Consider the following 24,009-nt stretch of genomic DNA (forward strand, 5'->3'; position numbering starts at 1 on the left):
AAGAATCTATGATACTTTTCTCCTTTATCAGCAACGTTACATTCTCCTCAGACCACTGCAACCGCCATGCAACTCATGTCAGCATCAAAAGTAGACAAAATAGCGGAGTAAATTTTTCTGCACTGCTAGCGCCGAGGCGGAAAGGATGCGAACTGCCTTCAACGTTTCGCTAAAAGATCGAGAACTAGCGGAACACGAGCGAGCACTAGCGAATGTGAACCGAGCACGACTGAATGCAGTTCCCTCGCGCTCGCCTACCGATTACACCCGAGAGAATTCTCGTTCGCCGATCCTCCTGGTGTAACCAGGCGTAACACGCAGTGTTGTGGCCGTTGTTACCGCACAACGATACAAAACATCTCTACTACTACACGACGCCCAGCTGCGTTCCGGTAATCACGTGCAGATGTCACCGCTGCAAACACCCTCCATTGTTCGGTGTGTAGACAGGCCGCCTCAGTGATTTACGGCGACAACCTCTGGCGCACGCTCGGGTGGTATTTAACGTGCCGTCACGGCAGACACTGTTTGCAATCTTCTGGTCGGCAGCATGAAGCGGTTTTCTGGAGAGGTGGCGAACGGCTACGGCGTTACCGGTGTGTACGTACCACGCGCGGCCCCAGAGACTGCCGCCAACGCCAACGCCAATGCCGCCGGCCTGGGCCCTCCAGAGAAGCAGCCTCCGGGGGCGGAGGCGTCGCGGTCTGACACCAAGCCGGCTGTATGGCCGCAGTTCCTCGCCGCCTGCGTCGGTAAGCTGCACGGCTCACAGCGGCGGCGGCATCGCCTGTGCTACTTCTACGCCAACCGTCGGTAAAAATGTAATACAGCGACCCGGTCTCAATTCCGTTCCAGGTTAAATTCGCTATGCAAGTGCAAGGTTCCAAATGATTGGAAAAGAGCACAGGTAGTTCCAGTTTTCAAGAAGGGTCGTCGAGTAGATGCGCAAAACTATAGCCCTATATCTCTGACATCGATCTGTTGTAGAATTTTAGAACATGTTTTTTGCTCACGTATCATGTCATTTCTGGAAAACCAGAATCTACTCAGTAGGAATCAACATGGATTCCGGAAACAGCGATCGTGTGAGACCCAACCCAACTCGCCTTATTTGTTCATGAGACAAAGAAAATATTAGATACAGGCTCCCAGGTAGATGCCATTTTCCTTGACTTTTGGAAGGCGTTCGATACAGTTCCGCACTGTCGCCTGATAAACGAAGTAAGAGCCTACGGAATATCAGAACAGCTGTGTGGCTGGATTGAAGAGTATTTAGCAAACAGAACACAGAACAGGGAATCAGTGATCATAAGGCCGTTGCAGCATCCCTGAATATGGAAGTTAATAGGAATATAAAAAAGGGAGGAAGGTTTATCTGTTTAGCAAGAGTAATAGAAGGCAGATTTCAGACTACCTAACAGATCAAAACGAAAATTTCTGTTCCGACTCTGACAATGTTGAGTGTTTATGGAAAAGGTTCAAGGCAATCGTAAAATGCGTTTTAGAAAGGTACGTGCCGAGTAAAACTGTGAGGGACGGGAAAAACCCACCGTGGTTCAACAACAAAGTTAGGAAACTACTGCGAAAGCAAAGAGAGCTTCACTCCAAGTTTAAACGCAGCCAAAACCTCTCAGACAAACAGAAGCTAAACGATGTCAAAAATAGCGTAAGGAGGGCTATGCGTGAAGCGTTCAGTGAATTCGAAAGTAAAATTCTATGTACCGACTTGACAGAAAATCCTAGGAAGTTCTGGTCTTACGTTAAATCAGTAAGTGGCTCGAAACAGCATATCCAGACACTCCGGGATGATGATGGCATTGAAACAGAGGATGACACGCGTAAAGCTGAAATACTAATCACCTTTTTCCAAAGCTGTTTCACAGACGAAGACCGCACTGCAGTTCCTTCTCTAAATCCTCGCACAAACGAAAAAATGGCTGACATCGAAATAAGTGACCAAGGAATAGAAAATCAACTGGAATCGCTCAACAGAGGAAAGTCCACTGGACCTGACGGGATACCAATTCGATTCTACACAGAGTACGCGAAAGAACTTGCCCCCCTTCTAACAGCCGTGTACTGCAAGTCTCTAGAGGAACGGAGGGTTCCAAATGATTGGAAAAGAGCACAGGTAGTCCCAGTCTTCAAGAAGGGTCGGCGAGCAGATGCGCAAAACTATAGACCTATATCTCTGACATCGATCTGTTGTAGATTTTTGGAACATGTTTTTTGCTCGCGTATCATGTCATTTCTGGAAACACAGAATCTACTCTGTAGGAATCAACATGGATTCCGGAAACAGCGATCGTGTGAGACCCAATTCGCCTTATTTGTTCATGAGACCCAGAAAATATTAGATACGGGCTCCTAGGTAGATGCCATTTTCCTTGACTTCCGGAAGGCGTTCGATACAGTTCCGCACTGTCGTCTGATAAAGTAAGAGCCTACGGAATATCAGACCAGCTGTGTGGCTGGATTGAAGATTTTTTTAGCAAACAGAACACAGCATGTTGTTCTCAATGGAGAGACGTCTACAGACATTAAAGTAACCTCTGGCGTGCCACAGGAGAGTGTTATGGGACCATTGCTTTTCACAATATATATAAATGACCTAGTAGATAGTGTCGGAAGTTCCATGCGGCTTTTCGCGGATGATGCTGTCGTATACAGAGAAGATGCAGCATTAGAAAATTGCAGCGAAATGCAGGAAGATCTGCAGCGGATAGACACTTGGTGCAGGGAGTGGCAACTGACCCTTAACGTACACAAATGTAGTGTATTGCAAATACATAGAAAGAAGGATCCTTTATTGTATGATTATATGATAGCGGAACAAACACTGGTAGCAGTTACTTCTGTAAAATATCTGGGAGTATGTGTACGGAACGATTTGAAGTGGAATGATCATATAAAATTAATTGTTGGTAAGGCCGGTGCCAGGTTGAGATTCATTGGGAGAGTCCTCAGAAAATGTAAAAAAAACAAAGGCGGTGGCTTACAAAATACTGGTTAGACCTATACTTGAGTATTGCTCATCAGTGTGGGATCCGTACCAGGTCGGGCTGACGGAGGATATACAGAAAATCCAAAGAAGAGCGGCGCGTTTCGTCACAGGGTTATTTGGTAAGCGTGATGGCGTTACGGAGTGGCGCTCTGCATCGCGGTGTAGCTTGCTTTGCATGTTTCGAGAGGGTGCGTTTTTGGATGAGGTATCGAATATATTGCTTCCCCCTACTTATACCTCCCGAGGAGATCACGAGTGTAAAATTAGAGAGATTCGAGCGCACTGAGGCTTTACGGCAGTCGTTCTACCCGCGAACCATACGCGACTGGGACAGGAAAGGAAGGTAATAACAGTGGCACGTAAAGTGCCCTCCGCCACACACCGTTGGGTGGCTTGCGGAGTATAAATGTAGATGTAGATGTAGATGAAAGCCCTTCTCAAGTCTGTCATCCTCGCAGAATCGGCGATGTTTACCCCGACCGCACACTACGCCGCCATCGCGCCCCTCCGAAGTCAACAGTCACTCTCTAGACTGGCCGCCAGTGGGGGCTTCGCTTCCTCCGGTATCCCCGTCTTTTTTTTTTTTTTTCTTGTACCTTTGTCCTGAATCTGCGCAGAGTCGGCACAACGGGTTTGTCACAGTTAATTTAAATGGTGGACGGATGCCCTTTCTGTACCAGGCCAGGAAGGAATGGATGAAAAATCTTCCAAGTGTCTGCAAATCGTGTAACTCAGGCAAGACTTGGTTTTTTTTATTTTTTTGAGTCACCTGTCTTCTTACTGGTTTGATGCGGCCCGCCACGAATTCCCCTCCTGTGCCAATCTCTTCATCTCAGAGTAGCACTTGCTACGTCCTCAGTTATTTTCTGGATGTATTCCAGTCTCTGTCTTCCTCTACAGTTTTTCCCTCTACAGCTCCGTCTAATACCATGGAAGTCGTTCCCTGTTGTCTTAACAGATGTCGTATCACCCTGTCCCTTCTCCTTATCAGTGTTTTCCATATATTCCTTTCCTCTCCGATTCTGAGCAGAACCTCCTCATTCTTTACCTTATCAGTCCACCTAATTTTCAAACTTCGTCAGTAGCACCATTTCTCAGTTGCTTATACTCTCTTCTGTTCTGGGTTTCCCACAATCAGTGTTTCACTATCATACAATGCTGTGCTCCAAACATACATTCTCAGAAACTTCTTCCTATGTCTGATACTAGTAGACTTCTCTTGACAATTCTGATCCTCCTTGCTCCTTCCGCCATTGGTTATTTTGCTTCCTAGGTAGTAGAATTCCTTAACTTCATCTACCTCGTGACCATCAATCCTGATGTTAAGTTTCTCACCTTTCTCATTTCTGCTACTTCTCATTACTTTCGTCTCTCTTCAGTTTACTCTCAGTCCATGTTCTGGACTCATTAGACTGTTCGTTCCATTCAAAAGATCATTTAATTCTTCTTCACTTTCACTCAGGTTAGCAATGTCATCAGCGAATCCAGCCATTGATATCCTCTTACTTGAATTTCAATTCCAGTTTTAATCGTTTCTTTTATTTCCATCATTGCTTCTTCGATGTACAGATTGAACAGCAGGGGCAAAAGACTACATCCCTGTCTTACACCCTTTTTAATCCGAGCACTTCGTTCTTGGTCGTTCATTATTATTCCCTCTTGGCTCTTCTACACACTGTATATTACCCGTCCCTCCCAACGGCTTACCCCTGTTTTTCTCAGTATATCGAACATCTTGCACCATTTGACATTGTCGAAAGCTTTTTGCAGATTGACAAATTTTCGAACACGTCTTGAAGTTTCTTTACTTGGGTACCAACCCATTATTCATCTAGATGCGTGTGAAAAACAACGTTAAAACAACATCCAGGCTGCACCGACTCTTATAGTGAGTATACCTGGAGGATTCGATCCGGCACCGGTGCCCCTCACCATTCCGTAAGCGGTGCTTTAACACGCATTGTTATCCGGGGGGGGGGGGGGGGGGTTCCCTTTTGGAATCTCCATCACTCGGTAGGCACTACATACCCAAATAGACGTCACAGCTAGTAACTACGCACTACTGGTGTTCACCAGTATCTGATGCTAATGGTGACTGAGTTCTTAAGTAGACCACACAGCGGAGGTCGTAGGTCTCCTGTTCGCAACCCAGAACACAAACAGTGTACCCAATCTGTCAGCGTGTAGAGTGAATTATGTATAAAAATAAGAGAAATTGTTCTAAATGTTTGCGAAGCGTTTGTCTGAGGCGAAATTTGGGAATCAGATCGATATTAACCTGGTGAGACGAGGGAAACCGCCTAAAAACCACATCCAGACTGACAGGAACACAGATTCACAGTCGTTAATACGCCGGGCGGATACTTCCCCGTCCCCGAAGCGGTCGCATTAACCCCATCGGCGCCTCGTTATAACTCTGCCCACGCGGATTACCTAGGGTAGAACAAACCACAAACGTCGTAACTCCATCGAGATAGTGACACCATAACTCACTGCGGTCAGTGAACGAAGGACAGTTTTCAGTTGGATGAACAATTGTCAGTTCAACATGTAAAGATAGCTACTTTCAATTATTGCTTTGTCCAGTTTGGCTTCTTGAGCATTGTAAATAAAAGTGTGTAAATTTTACCCATTCAACTTGTATGTCTGAGTTTGTAGTTTAAAAGATGTACCATGAATCCAGCTCCTACGACTGCAGATACAACTTGCTCTGGCGAAAAATGCGGGATGTAAGGATCAGAGATGTCTGCAGTTGCAGGAGATGGGTATGTGGATAGCCCTTTAAACAACAAACACTAGATATACAGCTGCATGGGCAGAATTTATACTCTTTTACTTAAAATATTCATAGTCAAGCACAACAAAAGCAAAACAGAAAGTAATTATCTTTCTCTACAGAACTAGCAGTCGATCATCTACCAGAATAATGTCCTTAGTTCACCAATTAGTAGCGCTTGTAAGATGGTGACAGTGGCAGACATACGGACTCGGCATCTAGATGAGGCTTCGATGGCAGTCTTGCAATGTTCGACGTGACTTCTCCCCCAGGTTCTCCGCGTGCACCGACTTTCAAGGAGGAGCGGATGAACACTAGGGTGAGGGTGCGGCGACCTCTGTTTGTGTATGCAGCACCACCCGTCGATTTCGGAATGAGCGAAGCGTCCACTGCAGGTCCATCTCGAATTCTTGGAGGGGGAAGAGGTAGCGTCGTGGTCGATCATTACAAACATGGCCAACACTGCAGCCTCAGTTCGGTGTCTACAGATTTAAAACAAATGCAGCACTAAATCTACAGTACAGCCATTGACTTCCAGAATGAAATCTTTCTAGAAACCATCCCCCAGCCTGTCGCTAAGCAGTACCCTCGCTCTATTCTTTCTTCCAGGAGTGCTACTCCTGCAAGTTTTCCGGAAGTTTCGAAGGTAAGAGATAAGTTTCTAGCGGAAATAAAAGTGTGAAGACGGGTCGTGAATCGTGTTTGGGTAGCTCAGCAGGTAGAGCACTTGACCCGAGAATGCGGAAGTCCCAGGTTCGAGTCCCGGTCCACACAACAGTTGTAATCCGCCAAAAAGTCTCAGTCTTTTACTTGTTCGGTGTTTTCTACCAACGCAACTGAGTGGTCAGCTCACGTAACGGCCATGCAGACGATCCGACTTCAGTTCCCAGAACGGCTAGCGATTTTTCCTTTGCGAGAGAACTGGAACGGGGTCCACTCAGCTTCTTGATGACAGTTGAGGACCTACTTGAATGAGAAGTAGCGAGTCCAAGGTCTGGGAGCTGACAACGATGGGGAGAGCGATCTGCTGGCGCCGTGCCCCTCCGCCCCACATCCGGATGACGCCAATGGCAGAGGATGATGCTGCGACCGGTCGGCACTGAATGATCAGATATCATCGGAGCGCGTTGCTCATCATCAGTGTTTACTTCCGCGAGTTTACGGGCGATATCTCAAGGTGGTTGCAGTGTTAAGAACAGTGCCACCAACAAAAGCAACACTAAGATGTCTGCCACAGTCATACAAAACACGTTACATAGGCTCCATTATATGGCAACTGAGAGTCCTCTCGCTCTTACGTACTCTTTACGGAGAGGTCAACAAAACTGTCACCTGAGTGTAAAATTAATTCGGAGTAAAGTAATAGATTTATAAAATAATCGTCTTATACACCACCATCCAACAGTTATCCAGGGTATTTTACTATTGCGATATTTCTGTTTGGACGACCAAAAGGTTTCTGGAGACAGAAAAAGGCACAGGGACCCAATAACAATACCGCCACGGAACGCCTTTCCAATCCTCTGTAAGGCAAAGCAAAATGAAGGCATTAGGCGATGGACCTTCTAAATGCATGACTCAAATGAACAAGAAGTTTGCAGATTTCAAGAGATATTGGCAAATTACACATTACTCAGCAAAATAAAGTTTTAGTAAAAAAAAAAGCTATATCTATGAAACTTCCTAGCAGATTAAAACTGTATGTCGGACCGGCACTCGAACTCGGGACCTTTGCCTTTCGGAGGCAAGTGGTGCTCTACCAACCAATCACGACTCACGACCCGTCCTCGCAGCTCTACTTCCGCCAGTACCTCGTCTCCTGCCTTCCAAACTTTACAGAAGCTCTCCCGCGAACCTTGCAGGACTAGCACTCCTGAAAGAAAGGATATTGCGGATATATGGCTTAGCCACAGCCTGGGGGAATGTTTCCAGAATGAGATTTTCACTCTGCAGCGGAGTGTGCGCTGATATGAGACTTCCTGAAAGGTTCGCAGGAGAGCTTCTGTAAAGTTTGGAAGGTAGGAGACGTGGCACTGGCGGAAGTAGAGCTGTGATGAGGGGTTGTGAGTCGTGCTAGGGTAGCTCAGCTGAAGCCGGCACGGTAGCTCAGCGTGTTTGGTCAGAGGGTTAGCAGCCCTCTGTAATAAAAAAAAAAACTGAGTTAACCGATCAAAGACGAACTTTAACGGATGTCTTACGACGTCCGCCCCGAGCACATACAACGAACGAAAAACGAACAAAACGAGAACATAAAAAAAAGAGTTGGTATAGCACTTGCCCGAGAAAGGGAAAGGTCCCGAGTTCGAGTCTCGGTCCGGCACAAAATTTTAATCTGCCAGGAAGTTTCATATCAGCGCACATTCCGCTGCAGACTGAAAATCTCATTCTGGAAACTATATGTATATTATGTAGAGTGAGAAAAATGGCTTTCTGGCGTACCAGCGACAGTTGCTATCACCATGAAATGAAAACTCCAAGCTGGCCATTCGTATGTAAGGACACGCCCTGAGCAAAATTTTGCGGAACGCTTGTGGAAGAGGTATGCACCCACTGGCACAACACTTTGCTGTTGAGTTTGATGCAACGCACTTCTATATCTGCTCGGACGGAGCAGCCGCTCATGATTTTGTTATGAATGTGAAGGTTCACTAGCTACTGTTGTTATGGTCTTCAGTCCAGAGACTGGTTTGATGCAGCTCTCCATTCTGAAGTTAGTCTTCGTTTGGCACTATGTACGTAGGTGCAGACGAATCCGAAACACGTAGCTTGCGTGGAGGGCAATGTGTAGGATGTATTGCAGCTTTTAATCAAATTGGTCATATTAGTAATGCCTATGGCACTCAGGTACCAAGTTCATATATAATAATGTGACATGCCATCATCATCACTATTAATATCCGTTATTTATCATCATCATAAATTTAATTGTAAAAGTAAAAAAAACTGTTGATTTTGCATAAAAAGGAGATTTTCGAAATATGAACGTTGGATAAAGCTATAGGATTTGTTAATTTCGATCAAAAATGTCTAAAAATGGCCTACAATTGTATAAAAATGGCTTATTTTGGAAGTTGGGTGAGACATATATTTTCCTGCTACTTACATCCTCATTTTAAGACGCTGTTCATTTTGTTCAATTGCTCTTCCAAGCCCTAGGCTGACAGAATTAAAATGTCGTCGGCAAACCTCAATGTTTTTATTTCTTCGGCCTGGATTTAAATTCCTACTCCCAATTTTTCTTTGGTTTCCTTTACTGCTTGCTCCTTGCACAATTTGAATTACATTGGCTACAACCCCGTCACTCTCCTTCTCAACCATAGCATGCCTTTCATGCCCCTCGAACCTCCCTCTGTCGTCTGGTTTCTGTAAATCCCCCCCCCCCCCCCCCCCCTCTCATGAACCATGGACCTTGCCGTCAGTGGGGAGGCTTGCGTGCCTCAGCGATACAGATGGCCGTACCGTAGGTGCAACGACAACGGAGGGGTGTCTGTTGTGAGGCCAGACAAACTGTGGTTCATGGGCAGGGGCAGCAGCCTTTTCACTAGTTACAGGGGCAACAGTCTGGATGATTAACTGATATGGCCCTGTAACAACAACCGAAACGGCCTTGGTGCGCTGGCACTGCGAAACAATGGGAAACTACAGCCGTAATTCTGCCCGAAGGCATGCGGCTCTGCTGTATGGTTGAATGATGATGGCGTCCTCTTGGTTAAAATATATCCAGGTGGAGACCACTCGAGAGGATGTAGTCATCAGGAGAAACAAAACAGGCGTTCTACAGATCGGAGCGCGGAATGTTAGGTCCCTTAATCGGGCAGGTAGGTTACAAAATTTACAAAAAGGGAAATGGATAGGTTTGTGGCAGGAGGAACAGGACTTCTGGTCAGGTGAATACATGATTATAAATGCAAAACCAAATAGTGGTAAGAGAGGAGTAAGTCTAATAGCAGATCAAAACATAAATGTGAGTAAGCTACCACCAACATCATAGTGAACGCTTTATTGTAGCCAAGGTTGACACAAGCGCAAGTTTATATGCAAACTAGCTCCGCACATGGTGAAGAGATTGAAGAAATGATGATGAGATAAAAGCAAGTATTCAGATTGTTAAGGGAGACGAAAATTTAATTGTGATGGGGGACTGGAATTCGATTGCAGGAAAAGGAAGAAAAGGAAAAATAGTGGATGAATATGGACTGGGAGAAAGGGACGAAAGAGGCAGCCACTTGGATAATTTTGTACAGTGCACAATTTTATCATCGCTAACACTTCGATTTAGAATCATAATGAAATGAAATGAAATGTCGTGTGGTTAGCCTCCCGTCGGGTAGACCGTCCGCCTGCTGCAGGTCTTTCGATTTGACGCCACTTCGGCGACTTGCGCGTCGATGGGGATGAAATGATGATGATTAGGACAACACTACACCCAGTCCCTGAGCGGAGAAAATTTCCGACCCAACCGGGAATCGAACCCGGGACTTTAGGATTGACATTCCGTCACGCTGACCACTTTTTTTTTACCCCCCTCCCCCCCTTTTTTTTCTCGAAAGAAAACAAAGACTCCGATTATACTGGTTTCTCCTTCCAGTAAACAAAAATGAGTCTCCTTCGTCTTGTTGGCGAAGAAGCAATCCTTTGCAACAACAAAAAGTTTCTCAAAGTCAAAATCAAATTTCTTTTTCCTTTAAGAACAAACTATGAGGAAGAAATAAGGAAAAGCTTTTTAAGTCGTCATGCGACTTGTAGTTAAAGTCCAGTTCTTAGAGGAGCTCCTAAAGTGTATCCGCCTACAGCATGCCAGCTCGTCCAAACGTGTCTTCTCATGGCGTAGGCGTGAGATCTGGGCAGCAGATCTATTCAGTTCGGTTCGTTTTATACAGTTTTCAGCTTCTCAGGGCTTGGACGTTCCAGCTACTAGGTGGGTCATCGAAAGTGCTCCGTAAGAAATTAGAAAAATATTGTTTATAGCGTGGGTTGCGTATCAGGACGCAGTGTCGTTCGTTGAGATAAGTCCAATATCCTAGCGTAGACTTGTCGCCTGAAGTAAAAAGACAGCGGATCGTGTGGCCACAGATCCAATTCACAGAGTTAGTTTTGGCAGAGGGGTAGAAAGTCTTATCGGGGTACAAAAGCATGTGGACGTCGATCTGAGCCGGTATCTGGCGAGTAAGAAACGCCAAAATTCGCCGCGCAAGTGTCCAGACGTCTAGCGCTGTGCCACAGTGGAACCGGTGGACATCCGTGTCATCCATGCCACAGTGGGTGCAGAGGGATAAATCGGCGAGATGGATGCGGTGCAGACGATCTCGGTTAACTTGTTTGCCATTCACGGTGATGTACCACGCTGATTGAACGTCTGATTCGAGAAAACGCGCATGGATCGCCTTCCATATGTGTCGCCACACGTACTGTGGATACTTACGTTCGATGGGGTTGGACGGGCGGCACTGTTGTAACAATTCGGAGACTGTTTTCGTGAGGTACAAACGTGTAAGTGGTAAGGACCGGTAGATATAACTGAACTCCAGGAAAAATCGTTGGATGTAATAAAAGGGGGTTGGAATGGTCGATATCAGTACTGGGGCGGACAAGGAGGCCGGTGCAAAGTTGTGAAGCAGAAGGCTAGTAAGGCTCTGCGGGCAACGATGCCAAAGTTTGAGTTGGGAGCTGACGTATAGTGCCGTGACACGAGTCGGCACGTGGATGAGTCCCACCCCGCCACGATCTCGTGGCAGTGCAAGGGATTCATACTGCACCTTGAATAACATCCCCGAGCTGACGAAGGAGCCGAAAGCCATCAACAGTCGTCGCGCCAGGAGATTTGGGACTGGTAGTACTTGAGCCACGTGTGGTATACGGGAAGCATGATACATGTTCACGTATTGCGCGCGTTGGATAACGTCGAGAGCTCGTAGCCGGTGATCCGCGAGATTTGTTCTGATTGTCTGTAGCAAGCGTCTACCATTGATAGCCGCTGAGCGGAGCAGGTCTGCTGTGAAATCAAGTCCAAGACACCGTATGGTGGCGGCGACACTAAGGGGGGCAGCGCATCCCTCCGGCAAGCCCTCACCAATGAGCATGACCTTGGATTTTGACACGTTGAGGCAGCTCCCCGACGCTTCGCCGTAAGTCGCCACCCATGTCAGTGCTGCTCGTACTTCATCTTCACTGCGCAGATATAGTACTATGTCGTCTGCGTAGGCTGTACAACAAAAACGGTGGTCTTGCACAGCCATGCCTTCCAAACGTTGGCGCATGCCCTGGAGCAGGGGTTCCAAGGCGAAAGCATACAAAATCGTGGAAAGAGGGCATCCTTGCCGTACAGATCGTGCGATGACCAGGGACGGTGTAAGACGACCATTGTACATGATTTTAGAGGTTGCACTACTCAACAGGCGCATAACCACTGTTACAATACCGCCAGGAAAACCCATATGCTGAAGAACTGTCCGTAAATAGAAGTGGTCAACACGGTCGAAAGCCTGGCTAAAGTCCAGTGAAGCCAAGGCGCCAGGGAGACGCTGATGATGCGCTAATGCTATCATGTCTCTGTAACGGCAAAGGGCCGTACGGATGTTGTTGTCGCCTCCTAGGGAAGTCTGGTCGCAGAATGTGACGTAACGTGCGACCTTCTTGAGTCGCGATGCCAGTAGCCGTGTGAATATTTTCATGTCGCTGTTGAGCAAAGTAATTGGTCGATAGTCCTGGACCCTCGATAACCCGCGCGGTTTATGTACGGGGATAATAATTCCTTCTAGAAAGGCGCTCGGGACCACTGTCCTCGGTGACATCAGCTCTTGTGCGATTGGCGTCCACGTGGAAGCCAACAAATACTGAAAACTTTTATAAAATTCGATGGGTATACCGTCAGGTCCAGGAGACCTGTTATCGGAACCCGCCTTGATAGCATCTACCACTTCATCTGTGGTTACGTCGTCTTGGAGGTCATGCACTGCATCCTCCGGAAGAGTGTTCGTAGTGAGCTGAGCGACTTCTGTGATCAGTGCTGCAGAATGCGGTACGGCTGCGTATAAACCGGCAACATGAGCATGGAGAGCACGACCGATGCTTTGTTGGGTGTCGTGCCGGCGCCCTTCCACATCAGTGAGGACTTGGATCAGAGTTCGTCGTCGTCGTTGTCTTTCCTGAAGGAGGTGGTACATCGACGGACGTTCTTGAGAGATTCGATTAGAAGCTCGAGAACGGACTACAGTGCCTTCCAAGTTACGCCGCATGATCAAGGAGATCTGCGCCTTCGTGCGATGGACCATCGACTGCCGGGCTGGCGAGAAAGGCATCGTCGCACAGTCACGTAGAATGGTGTAGTAGAAGTGCAGGGTATTAGTTTGCCACGCTTTTAATTCCTTCCCAAAACTCATCAGAGTCTTCCTGAGGGTCGGCTTTGCACAGGAGAGCCACCATGATAAGGTGGAGTCATAGGCTTCTCGACGATGGTGGCAGCGTGCCCACGCTTCTTCGACCATACGGCGACAGTCTGAGGAGGTCAGGTGAGCGACATTGAGTTTCCACAGATCACGACTATGCCACACTTGCTGTCGGGCGAGAGTGACGTCACAGAGGTATGCATCATGGTCTGAAAAGGCCAAGGGCCAGACTTCCGCATGACGTGTGCCATCAGCAAGGGAGCGGGTAACGTAGATGCGATCTATGCGGCTTGACGAGTGAGAGGTGTAGAATGTATAGCCCGGTTGAATTCCGTGTGTCAACAAGTCGGAGACGGTCGATGACCACTGAGAGAGATGCACAAGGGGAATGTCGCGGGAGTTGGTCCGCGGGCTCTTGTGTCGAGTTAAAATCCCCACCGAGTACCAAATCGTCCTGCGGACGGGTGAAGAGGGGTGTGACGCTTTCGGCAAAAAAAGTTTGTCGGTCATGACGGCGGCCAGTGCCGGACGGAGCGTAGATATTAATAATACGCACGCCGAACAGTGTGAGGGCCATACCTCGCGCAGTGGGGAGGTAGATGACGTCCTCTGCAGGGAGTCCGTCACGTAGCAGGATGGCGACGCCGCTACCGGTATCGGATGCGGGGGAAACATGGGCGTTGTATCCGGTGGGAACTAGGAAGTCAGCCACAAACACCTCTTGTAAGAGTGCTATATCCACATCCGCAGAGTAAATAGTGTCTCTGAACATGGCCAGTTTATGGGGGGCACGAATGGTGGCAAGATTCATCGTGGCGATACGATATTGCTGTCTGCGGCCATCCTCAGTATTTGCAGAACGTGCGGTAGAAGTAGCCGGCAGGTGGAGACCCGCCGGTGGTCCCGCAGTGGTGATAATTACTGGCGGGGCGCCAGCCCCAGTGTCGCCGAGGTGGACTCCTGTGCAGACACGCTGGCAGTCTGTTCCGCTTCTTCTTCAACGTCATCGGCCCAGGAAGCTGACGACGTGGACACGTGACGGTCACGTACTTCCAGAACGGGTGTTGTGGATTCCGCAATATGAGTGGCAGGGGGACCGCCGTCATCATTCGTTGACAACGGCGAGGACACGTCCCTGGCTGGGACAGTAGGCGTCACAGGAGGGGCTCCTGTTGCTGCCACATCGCGTGACTGGACGCAATGTGGGAAATCACCGTCAGACATCAGGTCGACATCTCGTGGGGCCGTCTGAGAAAGGGCGTCATCGGAAGGCGTTCGTCGTCGTTTCCTGTATTTGCGAGGCGAGCGCTGTTTTCTGATGTGGCCTTCTGAATCAGAATGTGGTCGCCCGTCGTCTGACGCCGAACCCGTCTGGACAAAGGCAGACGTCGGCACGACACCGAGGTCGACGTCCATGGTTCCAACAGGAACATCGGTTTCGGTCTGCAAACCGGACGGTCCTGAAGCGAGCACTGGAGGTGACGCCATGCTTGTGTCCTCGGCGCGTTGTGCTGCGGCGGGTGGCGTTGACGATGCTGCTGGCGCAATCGAGATTGGTACGACGGGGTCCTGTGCAACCTTGGCGTAGGTGATGGGTAAGGACGTGACCGTCGAAGCCTGGGTCTCTTCACGTAACGGCGTCTGTATTAAACGGCGGTGTAAGCATTCGGAACGTACATGTCCCTCCTGGCCACATCCTGCGCACGTTCGCGGCTGTCCATCATACATGACGATGGCCCCACACCGCCAATCAGCAGGTACGATGGGACATGTTTCGTCAGCTCAATTTTTATTTGCCGGACGCCATTTAATACCGGGTAGGTCGTAAATGTTTGCCACTTCTCCGCGACGTGACCCAAGACGGTGCCATATGGTTGGAAAGCGGCAATGACCACATCCTGAGGCACCTCGAACGGGAGCTCAAACACCCGCAATGTCCGGAGACCGAATCCAGCATGGGCGACTGTCACAGCACCCATATGTCCATCAGAGTGTTTAAATTTCAGTCCGGTGGCATGACGGTGAATTATGTCATTGCAAATTTCCTCCGTCGACATCTTGATGTCAACACTTCCAGTGATGGAAAAAGTATGCCGATTACGTCCTGGGGGTTCAAACGTAGATCCTCACGTATGAACTGTTCGACTTCGAAAGCTCTGGGTCGTGGATGTTCGGCCTGAAACGTTACTTTGATCGTTGCACGGCGGTACGAGTACGCCATGGTGTACGTTAGTACTGGACTCGATAGACACAAACACCGCGACGCGGAAGTAAACACCGCCAGGAGCGGAGCGTCACACGGCGCGCGGAGCAGCTCCGCACGCTAGCACGGCTGCGAGCCGACTGACCACTCAGCTACCGGGGCCGCACAAGAACTATAAAAGAAGGCTCTATGCGTGGAAGAGACCTGTAGACAGTACAAGGTTTCTGACTCGTTGTATAAAGGTAAAACAAAATTTTCGGAACCAAATTTTAAACTGAAGACATTTGCAGGGGCAGATGCGGATTCTGACCACAATTTGTTGGTTATGAGATACCTGAAATCTGACCTTCTCGGTACATTCTTGACACTGTGGATCTCGGCATACTGAATTCCCTAACGATTTCTGAACAGGACTGTCCCTTGGTTGTAGCTCCCTCTGCCATTCCGCAATCAAAGTTTGTTAGTTCCCGTCGTGCAGCCATAATCACGTCGGAATCCTTTTCGCCTGAATCACCAGAGTACAAATGACAGCACCGCCAAAGCACTGGCCTTTTATACCTCGTGTACGTGGTACTCAAAAATTGTTCAAATGGCTCTGAGCACCATGGGACTTAACATCTAAGGTCATCAGTCTCCTAGACTCAGAACTACTTAAACCTAACTAACCTAAGAACATCACACACATCCATGCCCGAGGCAGGATTCGAACCTGCGACTGTAGCAGCAGCGCGGTTCGAGACTGAAGCGCCTAGAACCGCTCGGCCACAGCAGCCGACCTTCGTGGTACTAACGCCATCTGTGTATGTGCTGTCCCACGACTTCTGTGACCTCATTGCCCTCATTGTATTGTGCACTTGCTCACATTACGTCCGCTCGAGTGACAGACAGTACAGTGTGCATTGATGGCGTTGTGCGCAGTGAACCTGAACACTTTCGCGTTCGGCTCGTCGATGGTGTGGCCGGCGATGGCGCTGCCGCAGCTGCAGTCGGCCGAGGACGGCGTGGTGTCGCAGCCGCTGACGGTCGACGAGGGCTCCTGGGTGTCGTCGCTGCTCGCCGTCGCAGCCGTCGTCTTCACGCCCGTCTTCTCGGCGCTTACCGAGTTCGTCCCTCGCAAGCCGTTCGGCTACCTCACCGTGGCGCCGCTGTTCGTCTCCTGGATCTTCAAGATCGCCTCCACTAACACGGCGTACCTCTACATCGCAAGGTGAGCTCAACGACCGTCTTACCAAATCGGTATTGGACGGGAAAACCTGCAGTCTCACAAGGGGAGGCCACCACACTGGGATCACAGATTTACTTCAAACTCTGTACACCTTTAGTAGGCCATTAAACAACATAATGTGCAAGGTGGACTTTTCCGGCAATTCCGAGAAAATCGCAAAAGATGTTTTACGCGTCTATTATGTGGCGTATGTATCCGTGCGTAGGTGCCGGACGGTAGAGTTCATGGCGGTCGGGTGGTTAGCGTTCGTGCTTCGTGAGACGAACTTTATTTTTATTTTATTTATTTAGCTTATGGCATCTACAGACTAAAACTGCACACATACTATTAATTAATATAATAATTGTTGTTGTTGTTGTTGTGGTCTTCAGTCCTAGGACTGGTTTGATGCAACTCTCCATGCTACTCTATCTTGTACAAGCTGCTTCATCTCCCAGTACCTACTGCAGCCTACATCCTTCTGAATCTGCTTAGTGTATTCATCTCTTGGTCTCCCTCTACGATTTTTACCCTCCACGCTGCCCTCCAGTACTAAATTGGTGATCCCTCGATGCCTCAAAACATGTCCAACCAACCGGTCCCTTCTTCTTGTCAAGTTGTGCCACAAACTCCTCTTCTCCCCAATTCTATTCAATACCTCCTCATTAGTTACGTGATCTACCCATCTAATCTTCAGCATTCTTCTGTAGCACCACATTTCGAAAGCTTCTATTCTCTTCTTGTCCAAACTATCGTCCATACATGGCTACACTCCATACAAATACTTTCAGAAACGATTTCCTGACACTTAAATCTATACTCGATGTTAAGAAATATGTCTTCTTCGGAAACGCTTTCCTTGCCATTGCCAGTCTACATTTTATATCCTCTCTACTTCGACCATCATCAGTTATTTTGCTCCCCAAATAGCAAAACTCCTTTACTACTTTAAGAGTCTCATTTCATAATCTAATTCCCTAAGCATCATCCGACTTAATTCGACTACATTCCATTATCCTCGTTTTGATTTTGTTGATGTTCATCTTATACCCTCCTTTCAAGACACTGTCCATTCTGTTCAACTGCTCTTCCAAGTCCTTTGCTGTCTCTGACTGAATTACAATGTCATCGGCGAACCTCAAAGTTTTTATTTCTTCTCTATGGATTTTAATACCTACTCCGAATTTCTCTTTTGTTTCCTTTACTGCTTGCTCAATATACAAATTGAATAGCATCGGGGAGGGGTTACATCACTGTCTCACTCCCTTCCCAACCACTGCTTCCCTTTCATGTCCCTCGACTCTTATAATAAACTCTTATAATAAACGAATTACAAATATATTATTAAATGATTGATTTCAAACAACAATATGCGAAAGATTAGGGAGACAGCCACTGCAGCTATTACAAGTCCACATCTAAGCAGGTCACCCACTGAACAGCACGTGGAGTATCATTCATGTTATCCCTCCATTCTCCTTCAAACCTCCTCGCAGGACATTCGAAGATCAGGTGAGGAATTGTTTGCTCTTCTGCACCACAGTCGCATCGTGGGTCATCAGTGCGTTTCCATATGTGAAGAATGGCCTTACACCTGCCGTGGTTAGTCCTCACACGATTAAGTCTGCACCAAGTTCCACCGGTGTCGAATGATCAAATTCAATGATGAGAGGATGGTGATTATTCAGCGACCAGTATTCCTTTGCTATGTCGTACCTTTCTGGGAATTTGAGGACTTCTTCTTCACATATATGTTTCCTGGATTTTAGGCGGGTAGTTGGTATATGGTCCAATATTTTTCTTCAGAGATAGAGGGGTCATTAATTTTCTTCAAAAAAATTGTTCAAATGGCTCTGACGATTATGGAACTTAACATCTGAGGTCATCAGTCCCCTAGAACTTAGAACTACTTAAACCTAACTAACCTAAGGACATCACACACATACATGCCCGAGGTAGGATTCGAACCTGCGACCGTAGCGGTCGCGCGGTTCCATACTGAAGCGCCTAGAACCCCTCTGCCACTGCGGCCGGCTAATTTTCTTCTATTCTCGGATAGCTGCTTGTTGCCTTATGAGGGAGGGAGGAGCTATATTGCAAAGGGCATGAAGCCAGGGAAGTGGAGTTGATTGCAGAGTTACTGAGACAATCCTCATGGTGGTATTAAACTGGACATCTATTTTCTTCGTGTGTGTGCTCTTGTACCAGACTGGGGCGCAGTATTCTGCCGCCGAGTAAACAAGAGATTATGCTGCGGTGGGTAGGGTGGTAGCTTGAGCTCCCCAGGAGGTTCCAGTCAGCTTTCTTAATATGTTATTTCGATTTTTTTTTCTTTTGACTGGTTATTTCTAGGTGTTTTTTATAGGTTATTGACCGGTCCAGAGTGATTCGTAGATATTTTGGATAGCTGTTGTGCGTCAATCGCTCACTGCAGAATGTTACTTGTAACTCTCATCTTGCCTCATGATTGATGTTGATGATGATGATGATGATGATGTGTGTGAAATCTTATGGGACTTAACTGCTAAGGTCATCAGTCCCTAAGCTTACACACTACTTGCCGGCCGCGGTGGTCTAGCGGTTCTAGGCGCTCAGTCCGGAACCGCGCGACTGCTACGGACGCAGGTTCGAATCCTGCCTCGGGCATGGATGTGTGTGATGTCCTTAGGTTAGTTAGGTTTAAGTAGTTCTAAGTTCTAGGGGACTGATGACCACAGATGTTAAGTCCCATAGTTCTCAGAGCCATTTGAACCATTTTTACACACTACTTAACCTAAAGTATCCTAAGGACAAACACAAACACCCATGCCCGAGGGAGGACTCGAACCGCCGCCGGGACCAGCCCCACAGTCCATGACTGCAGCGCCTCAGACCGCACGGCTAATCCGGTGCGGCCCTCATGATTGTTCAGGTGGAATACGCTTACCTCAGTTTTATTTGAATTTGGGCAGAATCTCCATTTCGTATAATACTGGTTAAGAAGTTGAAAGTCCGTTGACAGACTACCTTCCCCCTCTTCGAATGCCTTGCTCTGAGTGGCTATTGAAATGTCATCTGCATACCAGAATTTTTGCGATTTTGTTTCTGGCATCTCACTCGTGCATAGGTTGAAGAGAAGGGGAGGCAACACTGATCCCTGTGGGATCCCATTGTTTATTGAGTAGGATTTACTCGTAGATTGACCTACGTTCACTCTGAAGTAGCGATTTTTCAACATGTTTTCTAGAAGGTTAGTTGTGTTGTGGCAAGGGATCGCTATTTCAGCTTGAGTCCGTCGAACCAAATGGTATCATAGGCCGCCGAGAGGTCCACAAAAGCCACACAGGTTTTTTGGGCCCTTTGAAAGCCTGACTTAATGTATGAGGTTAAGGCAAGGACTTGTTCACAGTCTTGTGAGACGAACTTTTATGAGGCGACGGTTCGTCTCCAGCTCAATTTTAATTTTTGATCTATATTTTTTTAGCAGAGGTTGGAAATACCGTTTCAATTGTAAGGTTCCTTTTATTTAAAACATGACCGGTTTCGGGCTCTAATATGCGCATCATCAGGTGTTTATAACTTCATGCGATGACCCCGAGCGCCGCGGTGGACAAGTACAGGACGCAGTGTATCACCAGCTCTGCGCTCGCTGGGGATGCACCAAGTCCTGTACCTGTCCACCGCGGCGCTCGGGGTCACCGCATGAAGTTATAAACACCTGATGATGGGCATATTAGAGCCCGAAACCGGTCGTGTTCTAAATAAAAAGAACCTTAATACTGAATCGGTATTTTCTACCTCTGCTATAATGCTCAGTTGCGGATGTTCCTCCGACAGGATTGTTTGCTGTATTTTTTTTATTACTGGTCATATCAATTTATATGGCATTTGAGAGATAATAGAATTTTTAAAAAAAGCGCGTATATTTGCATGAAGTTTTAGTGAATTTCATATTATTTGGCAACTTACTATTTTTAATTAAATTTAATTATTAGAACAAAGAAATTTATAACTATCGACAAGTAAATGGACATATTTGGTTTTCTTGAAAACGTATGCCTGTCGTCATTTGTGAAATGCCTTACACATGCAATCTGGTAAGGTGCCCGAAACTACTTTGCGCCTCGACGCTTGGAGCTGCAGACACAGAGGTAGGCCGCATTTGGCAGTTATCCTGCGTGACGGTGAAACGTTGCTAATGTAGCAAGGACGAATAGCGTAGGTGAAAATTTTTTGAACATCACAGAATTTACACTTGCGCTACAAAAATGTAGGTTTGGGCGGAAGTGGAAACGCTGCCCCAGCCACGTTCATCTTACAAAGCTCGAAAGCTAATCACTTCTTTTTTTTTTTTTTAAGGACCTTCCTGGCGCCCAAAGGGAGGAGTGGGGGCAACGTGGGCGGGTGTCGCAACCCAAGGCCTAGCCCACCACGTCCCGTTCCCACCCTCCGGGAACCAAAGAAAGTGTAGGGGACGTTGATGTACAATGGACATCACTGGTTTATTTATTTACTTTTTTAGAAAAATTAACAGGAGGTGGGCGCAGCAAGACCTCAGACCCATTGAGACTACCTACGTATAGTTTTTCCGCCCAGAACATTCCGATGACCAGAGAATATATCGGTTCTAAGCGTGGAAGAGGCGTGGACCAACTCTTCATGGCAAGAAAACACCTGCTCTGGGGTGGGTTAAGGAAGACACCTCAAAGGAAACTGGAGAAAAACAGCTTGACCACCATCAACTCTAACGTCCAGTACCCCTACGCATAGATACGTCAGTTACATAGCACAAGCGTAAAAGTTCACTTGCGATTTAGCAGAGTAGTGCACCTCACCACTTGGACATTATGTTGTTTTAATGGCCTACTAAAGGTCCACAAAGTTTGAAGTAAATCTGCGATCCCAGATCTTTACCTCCCTTTGTCAGTAATTGTTTACGAGGTATTTCATATTATCGTTGATACTTGCTGTCGAATTTTCAATGAAACATCATCAACTTGACTTCATATCTTAAGGAGAGAAAAACACAGTAGCAAGGTATTAGCCCCCTCAGTCCATGCTGCTTGAAAATTCCGGCCAAGATTCTGACAGTATGCAGTTATGACCTTTTGAATCTATAGCTTCTAATCTTCGCGCACATCTGTTCATTACTCGATCCAATTCACTGCAGTCGCTTCGTGCGCGAATGCGAAATACAGCGTGGTTATAATTAAACTACATTAAATGTATTCCCACATGCGAATATGGACAACCACCAGCTGTATAATGGGATGACGACAATGAAAATTAGTGCCGGATCGGTACTCGAACCCAGGTTTCCCGATTATCGCAAGCTGTCGCCTTACATGTTGAAGACACTTGCCACGGCACTCCTCGAACATCCGACAAGAAGTGCCGAGCCTGCGGGTCATTAGAGTCAGCCCTCGGTCAAACTCACGACAGATGGCGCGCCCGCCCCATTCTACACAAGGACAGCACGCTCACTAATACTACGTGAACCGTGAGTGTGTATGACTAGCAGTCATCCCACGCCAGGTGACTCTACCATCCCTGGACGGTTTTATGACGGTAATAGGCCCGTGGTCATAACGTTCTGGCTGATCAGTGTATGTGTGAGTGAGGTTTACATATTACGCACTCTTTTCGCGCAAAACAACGAAATAACGTGTTCTCAAACAAGCTTTCAGAACACGATCGCGAGATGTCTGCTCCTCCTCCATAATCTTCCCTGATCCGCCTGCAATATCCCGCGAATAGGATTGTGCTGGTTGCCAGTCCGCTGATCTGTACCGGGTGACTGTAACTAAAGTGCAGCTACTCACAGAGATACAGTGTGGGCTGAAATATCGTATGGCAGCGAAATTTGGCACATATTCTGATCATCGAATGCGTTAATGCGGAACCGACTTACACTGGAAAAAGATTAGTTCCGATTTTGGCCACCAAAACAAATCTGTCACTGTGAATGCAAGAAAGACGCATAGAAATGTTTTCGAATGTAATGGATTAGGAATGGGACGTGGGCAGAAAAAGAACATACAAGTGAGAAAGGCATAATGTTGACTTTATCATTAACCGCCTGAGGGCTATAAAAAAAAAAAAAAAAAAAGTGACCCTCAACTACGTACCCTCTGACTCAGAGTTGAAATATTAAAAGTGTTGGCTGGTTTCGTTGTTTAGGGACTTGAATACGTAGTTGCCGTATTACAAGCCAAATACTGCAGAGTCTGTAGTATACAATACGAGTATACACTTGAATCGAATGGTTGAAGGTTCCTATCACTCGGCAATTGCGAATTTTGAATGTTACATAGAAATTTATAAATGAAAGATTGCAATTAAATAAAATCTGCAGGTACTATTTTAACGACTTTAAATGATGAGTACGATACCAGAAGTACCTTTAAGAATGCCGTTTATTGCTGCAAAACACTTATTGCTGTCAATGGTCCAGCAATTAAAAAAAATATAAGTTGAATAACATGGAAATAATAGATTCCTACTTCACATAATTAGTTATTAGCAACAACATAGCTCGCGAGATATTCACTTATAAACGCACACTACGTCTTCACTGCAGAAGCCACGGAAATCTCACAAGTGCACAAGTCGGCACTACGAAATGTTTCTGTCTCCCGTGAACACGCGCTAACTCTCAACACTCTCCAAGTACTTCCTGCAACCGTTCATCGCGCCTTCCCGTCCAGCACTTCCCTTCCATACTCTCTCCATTGACTTGGGTAGTCGCCTAGTGTAATAACGAGTGTTGTGATTGGCTAGAGCGCTCCCGCCATGTCTCCAAGCCAACGTACACTCACAAACATATTGAAACACATACGAAATACTGTATTTGCATTTAAATAACTTGAAATTAAATAAATATCCCTACGGCTGGACCATAAACACGCTTTAACACACATTATTAAATACATAAACAAATTAAATAAACATATATCAAAGGAATAGAAACAAATGTAGGCCAGTAGCCTGATGTCTCCGTACATTCTAAAACACCGGAAAAGTTTGACCAATTTCTTCATTAATAGTATATATCGGATATAAACAAAGACATAGATGAATAAATACATTTATAAGCATGCTGCTACCGTTTTTTCGTGGAACTGTGGAGTACTTACGGCCTGACACGATCAACAGTGATCGGCCACTTTGACCTCCAATAACTCATGTACTATTCAAGTTGCATGCCTGTAATTCATACCAATTTAGGTTCATACTACAAGACACGTCGATCGACAAAATCGGATGAACCGTTTAGATTTTGGAAATTCGTTACTGGATGTTACCTGTATAATTTACAGTCAGATTTTTTTTTTTTTTTTTTTTTTTTGTCATCAGTCTACTGACTGGTTTGATGCGGCCCGCCACGAATTCCTTTCCTGTGCTAACCTCTTCATCTCAGTGTAGCACTTGCAACCTACGTCCTCAATTATTTGCTTG

The 24,009-nt window shown here is 46.8% G+C and overlaps 1 protein-coding gene across 1 annotated transcript in view; it reads left to right on the forward strand.

Moving 5' to 3' along the window:
• Positions 1–550: 550 nt before the first annotated feature.
• LOC124620237 (facilitated trehalose transporter Tret1-like) overlaps positions 551–24,009 on the forward strand; it is a 65,031-nt gene continuing 41,572 nt past the window's right edge. The window contains exons 1-2 of the mRNA XM_047146905.1: positions 551–752; positions 16,287–16,575. Coding sequence (XP_047002861.1) covers positions 551–752; positions 16,287–16,575 — 491 coding nt within the window. The remainder of the gene's footprint in view (positions 753–16,286; positions 16,576–24,009) is intronic.

The sequence above is a fragment of the Schistocerca americana genome, chromosome 6 (genome assembly GCF_021461395.2).
Source record: "Schistocerca americana isolate TAMUIC-IGC-003095 chromosome 6, iqSchAmer2.1, whole genome shotgun sequence".
NCBI classification, from domain to species: domain Eukaryota; kingdom Metazoa; phylum Arthropoda; class Insecta; order Orthoptera; family Acrididae; genus Schistocerca; species Schistocerca americana.